General features: G+C 38.3%; 1 protein-coding gene across 3 annotated transcripts in view; it reads left to right on the top strand.

The window, feature by feature from the left end:
• The window catches only part of BAZ1A (bromodomain adjacent to zinc finger domain 1A), a 130335-nt gene that overhangs the window by 45773 nt on the left and 71798 nt on the right, over positions 1–12764 (top strand). For all 3 annotated transcript variants that reach the window (XM_066277713.1, XM_066277712.1, XM_066277711.1), the window contains 3 exons: positions 3467–3568; positions 5676–5763; positions 11465–11599. In XM_066277713.1, the coding sequence (XP_066133810.1) occupies positions 3467–3568; positions 5676–5763; positions 11465–11599 (325 nt within the window). The remainder of the gene's footprint in view (positions 1–3466; positions 3569–5675; positions 5764–11464; positions 11600–12764) is intronic.

Below are 12764 nucleotides of genomic sequence, written 5' to 3'. Positions count from 1 at the left end.
GGCATACTACATACTGTGGTATATATTCAGCTAAACAATTTATTTAGGTCCACAACACATGTTGGCATTTGTAAAACTGAAACTTGCCTAGTTACCTAGTTAACTCCAGTTAGCAGCCCAAGAGTCATTGCAGATCATCTCATTCATTTATACATTCCACTTGTTTACTTGGGAAAAATTCATTCTGTACTTTATGGCACATATGGTAAAGAAATTCTGTAACTTTCTGACATTCAGTCAGATGACAACCTGAGTCAGCTGAGTGCTGTTGGAGAAAAATCACACATACATCTATACATGCTCACAAATATTAGGGGACATTTTATTGCTTCATAGGAAGTATAGATTAGAACTCCCTCCCTGCAGGTAAATTTAAAATCTCATCTCAGTCCTCAACTGATTAAGAATCTGTTTACATGTTTTATCTTGGCTCCTTCCTTTCTTCTCCACAACAACATATTCTTCACTGTTCCATTTTGTTCCCTCTCTGCCTTTTTGGAATCTCAGACTTAGAAATGCTTTCTTGCCTGACCAGTGATGGTACGGTGGCTAGAGCTTTGACCTGGGATGCTGAGGTCCTAGGTTCAAAACCCTGAGGTCACTGGCTTGAGTATGGGCTCATCTGGCTTGAATATAGGATCATCAGTATGATCCCATGGTCGCTGGCTTGAGCCCAAGGTCACTGACCTGAGCAAGAGGTCACTGGCTCGTCTAGAGCCCCCCAGTCAAGGCACATATGAGAAAGCAATCAATGAACAACTGAAGTGCCACAACTATGAGCTGATGTTTCTCCTCTCTCTCTCTGTCTCTATCTCTCTCTCTCTCTCTCTCCAGAAGAAAAAAACTTTCTCCAACTGCCGTATGTCTTTTATTTTCTTCCCTATTTTCAGTGAATAGTACCATACTCAAATAAGAAACCTGAGGCTATTCTTAAATTCTTCCTTTAACTCCTTTGCTCCTGAAATACTAGTAACTATTAAGTTCTGTCCCTCAGAATGTTGTAATTCAAGTTCTCATTTTGTCTGACTGGAAGTCTTATATCTATGGTGGCAGGCATTTGAACATTTACTATATCCTGGCACTGTGCTAAGTGCTCCATTTGCATGATTGTTAGTGCTAGGAGAGTCTTGTTATTTTTACTTAGCAAGAACCTGAGCCTTAGAAAGGTTAATTGGCTTTGCAGGAGATCATTTAGCATATTGCCAGACAGAAAAAATGATTTTTGGGTGAAGCATAATATGGTCCGGTATAATAAGTCTTTTGATATATCTCATTTTTTTTCTTGAGTTGTTACTATTAAGCAAAAAAGAAATTAATAGGTCACTTATAATTTGGCATGCAAAATTAGTATGTATTGTGGTAGTTAATGTATGTCCTTTAGTAACTCTGAGAGTAGTTTATGTGGTTTTTTGGACTAGAGCAGATTGTAAACCTTAGAGTTTTTTATATGTGTGTGTGTGTATGTGTGTGTGTGTGTGTGTGTGTGTATATATATATATTAGATTAGTTTTAAAAGGTTAAATACAGATTTTGTATGTGAAAGATATTTTTAAATTGATATTTAAATATGGTAAATTGAAATATGTTTTATGGTTCTGGCCAGTTGGCTCAGTGGTAGAGCATTGGCCTAGCGTGTAGAGGTCCCAGGTTCAATTTCTGGTCAGGGCACACAGGAGAAGCAACCATCTATCTGCTCATGGTTTGAACGGTTTGAGCAAGTTGACCCCGGGCTCTGAGGATGGCTCTATGGCCTTGCCTTAGGCACTAAAATGGCTCAGTAGTGAAGCAATAGAGCAGCAGCCCCAGATGGTCAGAACATCAGTCCCAGACAGGGGTTGCTGGGTGGATCCCAGTCAGGGCACGTGGTAGTCTGTCTCTCTGCCTCCCTGACTCTCAATTAAAAAAAAAAAAAAAAAAAAACAGAAGAAGAAAAATGAAAAAAGAAATATGTTTTATATGTAGCATTTAGAGGAATATTTCTTTTGGTAAGTCCCATTATAACAAGCTCATCACAAAGTTTAATTAAATTTGGCCAGAAAAGTGAATAAGCTGCTCTATTACTTTATCCATAGATATTTTTTAACCTTTTATGATTCTGAAAGAATCTGAGTTTTAACTATACATCAGCATCATAAAATGCCTTGTTGTTTATAAATTGCTACTGCTGTATCCTGAGATACCAGGAAGGGTGAAACAGTCATCTTTGGACCTTTACTCTGTTGAGTTATTTCTATTAATTCCCTAACTTAAATGATTTACTTCTAGGTTGTTACCTGCCAACAAGACATATCTGAATTTTATTATGTTTTAGTAGGTGGGTTGAAGGGAAGGGAAGGAAACAGTTCTTTACTGGGCATTTTCCATGAGTTATGTAGCAGCACCCACACATGCTGTCTTACTTATTCCTCAGACCCATTCTTTGAAGGTAGATGGTCATATTCTTACATCGCTGAGGAGAAATAGAAGGTCAGAGTTAGAAAATTTGCCCAGTATCAGTAGTTCATAATATTTACAAGATAAACTAAAGCAGCATATTTGGAATTAAGCTTAGGTACCCAGAGTGACCACCAGCACTTTGTAGGAGAAAGGGTGAGGCAGAGGCAAAGAGAGAGAGAGAGAGAGAGAGAGAGACAGAGAGAGAACAAGTATAACATAATCATTTGCTATTTTAACCATTTTAAGTGTGTAATATAGTGGTATTAATAACATTCACAGTATTGTACAACTATCACTATTATTTTCAAAACTTTTTCATCACCATAAGCAGAAACTCTATACCCATTTAGTAATAATCCCTCATTTTCTTTTCCCCCTGCCCCCTAGTAACCTCTAATCTGGTTTCTGTCTCTATGAATTTATCTATTCTACATATTTAATGTAAGTGGAATTATATAATATTTGACTTTTTGTGTCTGGCTTATTCCACTTAGTATAATATTTTAAGATGCATCCATATTGTAGCATGTTGAAATTTATAACAGAATGAATGAATGAATGAATGCACTTTCAAAGGGAAGAAAAAATAAAAAGTTGGTGGGAATGGGGGTTTTAAATGTGTAACTTCTTTGCCAATTCTTAAAACAGGGTAAAGTACATTATCTCCACATTTGCTCTTGGATTATAAAGCTACGAAGAAGAAAGTTTAAAAGCAATAATATAAGAGCTTTTGTTTGTTTACAATTTAAGCTAACCTAGTAATTCTGTGCTTATTCATCTCTAGTTATTCTCTTCACCCAAGGAAAATATATCAGATGAGTAATTAGAGTACCTACAAACATAAAATAGTCCTTTGTACTATTTTGGCTAATAGGATGGTGATGGATATCAGTAACATCAAATCCTAGTTAAAATAAAAATACATTAGATTCTGTTATCATGTGTTCTAAGAAACTAGACTTTCATTTAAAATCTCACATTTCCAAAAGAATTATGAACTGATTTGTATCTTTTCTTTGCTCTTTTTTAGGAAGAAGAGAGATGCAATTGATCCCTTATTGTTCAAGTACAAGGTGCAACCCACTAAAAAAGAATTGTGTGAGTGTGCTATTGTTAAAGCCACACAAATCAGGTAAAATTCAGTATCTTCTCTATGTTGGTTTTAAAATAGTATAATTATGTTAGGTTAAGAAGATTTGATGAATGTTGCAAGTCATTGGTTCCTTTTTTAAAATAAATGTACACTGGCCCTGGCCAGGTCATTCAGTAAAGCACTGAGGTCATAGGAGAAGCAATCAGTGAGTGCACAACTATTGATAAATGAAATAACTAAGTGCCACATGAGTGGATGCTTCTGTCTTTCTTTCCCTTTCTCTCTCTGAATCAATGGGGAATTTTTTTTTAATTTTTAAATAAATAAATATACATTTATATGTTCATAGTCTGATAAAGTAAATCTTAATTGACTCCATGAACCCTTTCTTTAGATTAGTAACTAACCCCAAACAGTCTTTACATCTAAGAAATTAGATGTAAGGATCACCCTGGCCAGATAGTTCATTTGGTTAGAGTTTTGTCCTAAAGCACAGAGGTTGCCAGTTCAATCCCTGGTCAGGGCACATACAGGAACACATCAATGTTTCTGTCTCTTTCTCTCTCTTTCTCTCTCTCTCTCTCTCTTTCTCCCTCTCTCCCTTCTTCTCTCTCTAAAATCAATAAATAAAACTTAAAAAAAGAATTTTTAAAGAAATTATGGAGGATCCTATATATGAAGTACTTCTCATAAGAGAACTAAATTTTCAAAGCTGAGAAATGTGATGGTGTTTACAGATATGTCAGTCACATTTGTAATATTTTATTCATTAGACACAAACATCTGACCAGTCTCTTCTCATTATTTAAGCAAGTTAAATAATAAAAATTGAGTGTTTTTTTTTTTTAAGGGAGAGGAGAAGAGATAGACTCTCACATGTGACCCAATCAGGATCCACCAGACAACCCGTGTCTGGAGCAGATGCTTGAACCAATCAAGCCACTGGCTGCAGAAGGGGAAGAGGGAGAGAAGGAGGAAAGGGAGGGGAAGAGGAGCAGATGGTCGCTTCTCCTGTGTGCCCTGACTGGGGATTGAACCCAGGACATCCACACGCCAGGCTGATGCTTTATCCACTGAGCCCACTGGCCAGGGCCAAAATTGAGAATCTTTAAAAATTCCTTTTGAGACCTAATCAAAAGAGAGAGGTAATGAGTAGTTAATATTTGAAAGAACCAGCACTGTACATAGATATATTTTGGGGAAATCCCTATTGTTCGCTGTTGAGGTTAGGCTCTTAGTCATCTGAAAGTAAGTTGAAATTATCAACCAACTATCAACTTGCCATGTAGAAGCTAATCTTGCATTTTCTTTGATGTAAAATGTTTTTACTTATTCTCTCATCCCCGTTGCCCCATATATACTCATGTGTTCAAAGAAACGTGATTTTTTTGGGAGAGCCTCTACTTAAAAAACTTTTTTATAGTTTATTTATTTATAGAAGCTTTTATTGTAGCTTTTTCTAAGGAATACATTGACTTAATTAAAACATTTACCTTCTAAAAACTTGACAGAAATACTTGTGTGTTGTTTATTACTGTTGTGATTACTCTTTTTGAATTTGGGAGCAAGGGAGCATCAAAAATAGTATATTCTTAGAATCTTAAGAATTCTAATTCTCTTTCATTTTAATCCCATGAATTTGTTGGTTACCATGTGAAGTTTAAATACAAAATACTTTAGAATTTGATAAAACTCATGTTCAACTGTGTTCACAATATCTGTTTGTATGTTGATTTACTTAGTGTTATATGATAACTGGTAACCTACTGATTTTAATTTTTTAAAGCATTTTAATGGTGATAACTTATAGAAATGATCATCTAATTTTATAAGATATGGTTTATTCTCTGTAGTATATTCTCCTTGAGGTTTATTTGATTTCCAAGTTGTTCCTAAGCAATAAATGCATACCAGTATATACTATTTATACTGGACTTTTATAATAGATCCAGTCAAGTATATCTTATAACATTCTACCTAAATACATCTGTATAAAATTTCTTGTTATGCTTACATAAATACTATTAGAAAATGAAATGTTCTCTTACTAGGATTGAAATTAAGGCTGTGGATTTATAGAGATTATGGGGTTCAGATTGAATTGTTTAATACTAACACTTTGCTCTTTCTTCCTTTCCCTCTTTAGTCGGAGAAAACACCTATTTTCTCGCGATAGACTAAAGCTTTTTCTAAAGCAACACTGTGAACAACAAGATGGAGTCATTAAAATTAAGGTAATTAGAACAGTGAAATTATTTGTTAGAAAGAAGAAAAAGGGAGAAATGAGTAGCCGTATAAAGTTATAACATTGCAGAAATGTTATTTCAAAGTTGGTTGAAAATAACTCTCTTTTTATTTCAGGCCAATTTTTAGTTATTTTCTTTATAGTTATTGGATTAAATACTAATTCTGAAACTTCTAGAACTACTAGGTGGCATAGGTACTACTACTTTTTTTTCCTGGTAAAGAAGATTAACTAGGTGAGAAAAAAGGTTGTGGGTGGGGCTACTATAATTTCCTAATAGTGTGGTTCTGGCTCACAAAAATAGATCCAAAGAATAATCTAAAATAGTTCCTACTAGAAAGAACAACACATATAAAAAGAACACTAGAGACCAATACTAACAAGCAAATAGATCATATTTTATTCATAATCACTAAAAGGGGAAAAAATCAAATTTAGAAACCTTATATTATATACACTAAGTAAAAAATTAAATGGTAAAACTTAGTCTTAAAAATGAGAACTATATAACTCACATACTCACATTGGGTGAATTGCTAAATCTAAGTAAAAAAGCAATAGAACGGATGAGATGTATACATGTGTCAGAAATCAGCTATTGTATACTTAAGATTGATGCATTTTATTATATGTAAATGTACATAAAAAGAAAAGAAATGAAAAAAATATATGAGTTTACTCTATGTGAATAGTAGCATTTTAAATCTCTAGAGACCAAGATAGATTATTAAATAAAACTGGGACATTTGGTTAACTATTTGGAAGAATAAAATTAGTTTTAACTAAAAAGAAAAAAAATTAAACATTTTACTTTATGCGTGCTGAAGTACTTACAAGAAGCAATAAAAAAAGAAATTCCAAGACCTAGCCTGTTGGTTCAGTGGTAGAGCATTGGCCCAGCATGTACATATCTCAGGTTTGATTCCTGGTCAGGGCACACAGGCCAAACTGCTTCTCCACCCCTCCCACAAGGCTTGATTAGAGCAAGTTGGCCCTGGGTGCTGAGGATGGTTCCATGGCCTCCACCTCAAGTGCTAAAAAATGGCTCTGGTTGCAACAGAGCAAGGGCCCCAGATGGGCAGAGCATCACCCCCTAGTGGGCTTGCCAGGTGGATCCTCATCGGGGTGCATGCATGAATCTGTCTCTGCCTGCCCTCCTCACACTGAATTTAAAAAAAAGGAAAGAGCCCTGGCCGGTTGGCTCAGTGGTAGAGCATCAGCCTGGCGTGCAGGGGTCCCAGGTTCGATTCCCAGCCAGGGTACACAGGAGAAGCGCCCATCTGCTTCTCCACCCCTTCCCCTCTCCTTCCTCTCTGTCTCTCTCTTCCCCTCCCGCAGCCGAGGCTCCATTGGAGCAAAGATGGCCCGGGCACTGGGGATGGCTCCTTGGCCTCTGCCCCAGGCGCTAGAGTGGCTCTGGTGGCTCTGGTTGCAACAGGGCGATGCCCCGGAGGGGCAGAGCATCGCCCCCTGGTGGGCAGAGCGTCGCCCCCTGGTGGGCGTGCCAGGTGGATCCCGGTGGGGCGCATACGGGAGTCTGTCTGACTGCCTCTCCCCGTTTCCAGCTTCAGAAAAATACAAAAACAAACAAACAAAAAAAAAAAAAAAAAGGAAAGAAAGAAATACCAATGATGAGATAGATTTATTTGACAGCATAAACATTCAGGTTTAAAATGTCATAAATGATTTCATAGATTTCAAGTGCCAGAGAAAAAATACTTTCATTGACTATAATGAGGAGCTCAAATCAAGCGGTTCTCAACCTGTGGGTCGCGACCCCAGCGGGGGTAGAACTACCAAAACACAGGGGTCGCCTAAAGCCATCGGAAAATACATATTTCCGATGGCTTTAGCCGCTGAGAAGCCACGCTACTGTGTGCAGCAGCGCTATTCAGCTTGAACGCACGCCGTTATGGACGTGCGTTCCAAACTGAATGCCTGCGGTCATGTGCAGACGTGATTGCATCATCCCTCTGGGGCCTAAGGGGCAGGGGAAGCGAGGGGGGGGGAACGCTCCACAGTCCATAGCAGCGCATTACATGTGTCCAGCGCTTGCTGACGTCATCAGTGGGCGGGTGCAGCAAGCACCGGAGGACAGAAGCCTAGGAGGCGGAGAGGCAAGAGGTGGAGAGCCAAGAGAGCCTGCGAGACAGCCTGCTGGTGTAAAAAAGGTTAATAATGTAAAAACAGTACACACACCATACACACAATACTGTGTAAGTGTAAGGTGCTTTGTGTGTAATCATTACACAGTACACAAAGCAACTTACACAAAGCACCATACATTTACACAGTGTGAACTACATCAGTCTTATACTATAAGAGACCACTATAAGATGTAGTTCACACTGTTCCCCAATGTATAATTATCTCCCATATCTCCCCTATTTTCCCATATTCTGAATGAGGAAACTGCTGAAATCAGTGGTTTCTGGCATTGAATCCACCTCCTATTGATTTCATTGGGAGTACAGCGCTCCCGAGAATCTCAGGTTACCGCACAATCCGCTGCAGCCTCTTTTTGATTTCAGTAAGAGGTGGAGAAATGACAGGTTCCGACACATTTCTTCCTCTCCTATTCAAGTCAATGGGAGGCCGCAGCAGATTCCGCTCAAATATAGAGCATGTTGCTTAATTTTTTCCACGCTAGAACTTTTCCTAGAGCAGAAAAATTCCAAAGGTGGAATCCGCCACCCCCAATAGACTGAAAGAGGCCTCACACTGAGGAATCTGCTGTGCGGATTCTGCAGTGTAAAAGATCTGCCTCCTATAGACTGAAAGAGGCCTCACACTGAGGAATCTGCTGTGCAGATTCTGCAGTGTAAAAGATCTGCTTCCTATAGAAGTCTATTGGGCGTGGCGGATTCCACCTTTGGAATTTTTCTGCTCTAGGAAAAGTTCTAGCGTGGAAAAAATTAAGCAACATGCTCTATATTTGAGCGGAATCTGCTGCGGCCTCCCATTGACTTGAATAGGAGAGGAAGAAATGTGTCGGAACTGCATTTCTGCCATACGGGGGATCTCCCTTCTGCAGAACCCACGGGTCTCCCATTGAAGTAAATGAGATGTGGATTCCACTGCTGAAACCGCTGCTTTATAGTGTGAAAGAGCCCTGAAAGATACCATGCTGTGCAGAAACTGCAGTGTATCCTATGATGTAGTTCACGCTGTTCTATATAGAAAACTTGCCACCAATCTGGAAAAAACAGATCCATTAGTTAAGCAGCTATTTACGGAATGGTAGCCCCAATACACTAGGTAAGGAGGTCCATTAGTAATAAATATTTCTCAATATATAATTAAATATTGTTTTTGTGATTAATCACTATGTTTAAATTATGTTTGATTTGTAGCAATGAGAATACATAATGCATATCAGGTATTTATATTCCTAATCATAACTGTAGCAAAATTACAGTTATGAAGTAGCCACCAAAATTTTTTTTTGGTTTGGGGTTACCGCAACATGAGGAACTGTATTGTGGGGTCACGGCATTAGAAAGGTTGAGAACCACTGAATTAGGACAACATAAGCACTTCAATAGGAAAATAGACTAGACATGATCAAAATTCACAGTGGATAAAATATAAAAATTTGAAAGCATCAGCTAGAATCATATGAAAGAAATAATTGTTTTAAATGTGAGCATATTTATGTATTGGTTTTGATAAGAGGAGAATGCTTAAATTATGCTTTATTGATAGCATTGAATTTCAGATAGTCATATAAAATGTTGCTTACAAGAAGTTAACAATTTTGATACTTATGTTAAGTGGCACTTGGTAGGTAGTCAGTGAATATATATATATGTATGAATAGCAATATATATGTATTATAAATAGCCAATTTCTCTAATTTACCAAGACCTCTTCTTACACATCAATGAACAAAAACAACCCAACTGGAAAAAGTGTTGAAGGACATCAACAGTTATTCACCAAGGAAAATTAATACTCAGTAAACATAGAAGGAAGTTCAACTTAACTTAATAAATAAATGAAAATTAAGGTGATCTTAAACATTTTTTTCTTAGAGTATAATGAAAGATTGTTAACGGATATCTGGAGCAATGACATGCCAACACACACACACACACGCACACACACGCCCTCCGTAAAGCAACAAAGTTTGATACCCAGTGTGGTGAATGTAGACTGTTGTTAGAAGGACCTACAAGTACACAAAGATGTGGGTATTTATGTTTGTTGTGTGATATGTGTGTGTGATTAAGGAACCTTAGCTAGTAAAGTATTAAAGCCTATTTTGATTTTTTTTTTCCTGTATTTTTCCGAAGCCGGAAACGGGGAGAGACAGTCAGACAAACTCCCGCATGCACCCCACCGGGATCCACCCGGCACGCCCACCATGGGGAGACGCTCTGCCCACCAGGGGGCGATGCTCTGCCCCTCCGGGGCGTCGCTCTGTTGCGACCAGAGCCACTCTAGCGCCTGGGGCAGAGGCCAAGGAGCCATCCCCAGCGCCCGGGCCATCTTTGCTCCAGTGGAGCCGCACTGCGGGAGGGGAAGAGAGAGACAGAGAGGAAGGTGAGGGGGAGGGGTGGAGAAGCAGATGGGCGCTTCTCCTGTGTGCCCTGGCCGGGAATCAAACCCGGGACTTCTGCACGCCAGGCCAACGCTCTACCACTGAGCCAACCGGCCAGGGCCTTGATTTTTTTGAGTATATGTATTTGAAAAGAAACCACTCATGTACTTTATTTACACTTAAAGGGAAATTCTATATATTCAGGGGCTATGTGGGATAGTAGATAACCATCTTAATGGAATTTATAAAATCTTAATAGATTCTTGATTTATTATGGCCAGAACTAATTTAATTTTAGGTGTTAAAATAGAAATATATAGAAAATTATGTTCGCAGTAGAAGTAATCCCATTTCATTAATGATTTTAAATTTTGTATCATTACTTTCTTACACATTTCCTGAAAGTATTTCTGTAAATGGTACATGTTTTCTTCAAAGAATGATGATATTGTCTGTTAGACAAAAGTTAATATTTAGAATTGCTAATAAAAATAATAATCTAGAGTTGTACATGGATAAAAGGTGAACAAGTTCTGAATACAAAGTAAAAGGAGAGGAATTCTTTGGATTTAACAGTTATTCTAGAACCACTTCTCATAAAAATGAGGTTGATTTCGTTGAACTTATATTCTGAGTTGAAACTTCATAGGAATTTGTCAGTATGTCTGCTTTTATCCAGATCCACTTTATAATTTGATACACAAAAATATTTGTTATCACCTCAAACTGAGAGTGAGGGGGACCTAAAAATATTCAGCAGTTAGGAAAGTATTAAGAAAAATTTATTAGTTAATACAATGGATTATTTATTTACATAAAAAATCTCATGCAAAATTAGTCAAAAGCAAAGCAAATAAAAAAGGATTCTTGTATAAATGTAATTTTGAAATAGTTTTAGAATTCAAGAAACTGTTGAAACATTCTTGAGTGGTTTATTTCAATTCTGGTTTTCTTTCTGGTAAAGCTAATTAATTATATAGTTTTTAAAAGAATCAAGTAAACTAACAAAAATATATATTACTGTATAATAGCACAAGAAAATCTAATGTTTTGGACCTGATCTAACATGTCATATAACTGACATATTAGAGCATATCTATATATGTTTTGTTAATGTTATTATACCTTATCTTTTTTTTTTATGAAGGCATCAACTCTTTCAACTTACAAAATAGCAGACCAAGATTTTTCTTACTTTTTTCCTGATGATCCACCCACCTTTATCTTTAGTCCTGCTAACAGGAGAAGAGGGAGACCTCCCAAACAAGTATCTATTAGTCAGGTAAGTAGAGAATAGATAAAAATGACCTTGTAGTTCTTAAACTATTCAAAATCAAGAGTATCCTGACCAGGCCCTGGCACAGTTGATAGAGCATCAGACTGGGATGCAGAGGACCCAGGTTCAAAACCCCGAGGTCACTGGCTTGAGCAGGGATCATAGACATGACCCCATGGTTGTTGGCTTGAGCCCGAAGGTCACTGGCTTGAGCCCACTGGCCTGAGCAAGGGGTCTCTGGCTCTGCTGGAACCCCCTGGTCAAGGCACATATGAGAAAGCAATCAATGAACAACTAAGGAGTTGCAACGAAGAATTGATGCTTTTCATCTCTCTCCCTTCCTGCCTGTTTCTATCTGTTCCTCTCTCTGTCTCTCTCTCTCTTAGTCACTCACACACACAAAAATAGAGTAATATTTGGCTCCCCCACCTCCATAACCTGTAGGAAGGAACACATTTCTTCACACACACACAAAAATGGTGATAACTGCTTAGCAGTGAGGCTTGAAGAAGCTTCAAGTGTGAATTAGACATGGCTCTCATAGCACAGGGATTTACAGCACAGTGGAAGCAAGCGTAGAAGCAGTTACTAAAATATAAACTAGGATGAAATAGAGGGAATAAAATAAGCAAGTTAGAGATATTATTTTCACAAAAAATAAAGTAGAAATAAACTTTTTTTAATTTTTATTTATTTATTTTTTTTACAGAGACAGAGAGTGAGTCAGAGAGAGGGATAGACAGGGAAGACAGACAGGAACGGAGAGAGATGAGAAGCATCAATCACCAGCCCTTCATTGCGCGTTGCAACACCTTAGTTGTTCATTGATTGCTTTCTCATACGTGCCTTGACCGCGGGCCTCCAGCAGACCAAGTAACCCCTTGCTGGAGCCAGCGACCTTGGGCTCAAGCTGGTGAGCTTTTGCTCAAACCAGATGAGCCTGCGCTCAAGCTGGCGACCTCAGGGTCTCGAACCTGGGTCTTCCGCATCCCAGTCCGACGCTCCATCCACTGTGCCACCACCTGGTCAGGCCATTGATTGTTTCTTATACACACCTTGACAATGGTGCTCCAGCCGAACCCGTGACCCCTTGGTCAAGCCAGTGACCTTGGGCTCAAGCTAGCTACCTTGGAGTCATGTCTATGATCCCACACTCAAGCCAGTGACCCCG

The sequence above is a fragment of the Saccopteryx bilineata genome, chromosome 4 (assembly GCF_036850765.1).
Source record: "Saccopteryx bilineata isolate mSacBil1 chromosome 4, mSacBil1_pri_phased_curated, whole genome shotgun sequence".
In the NCBI taxonomy this organism is placed as follows: domain Eukaryota; kingdom Metazoa; phylum Chordata; class Mammalia; order Chiroptera; family Emballonuridae; genus Saccopteryx; species Saccopteryx bilineata.
This window is presented reverse-complemented; position numbering and strand designations above follow the sequence as displayed.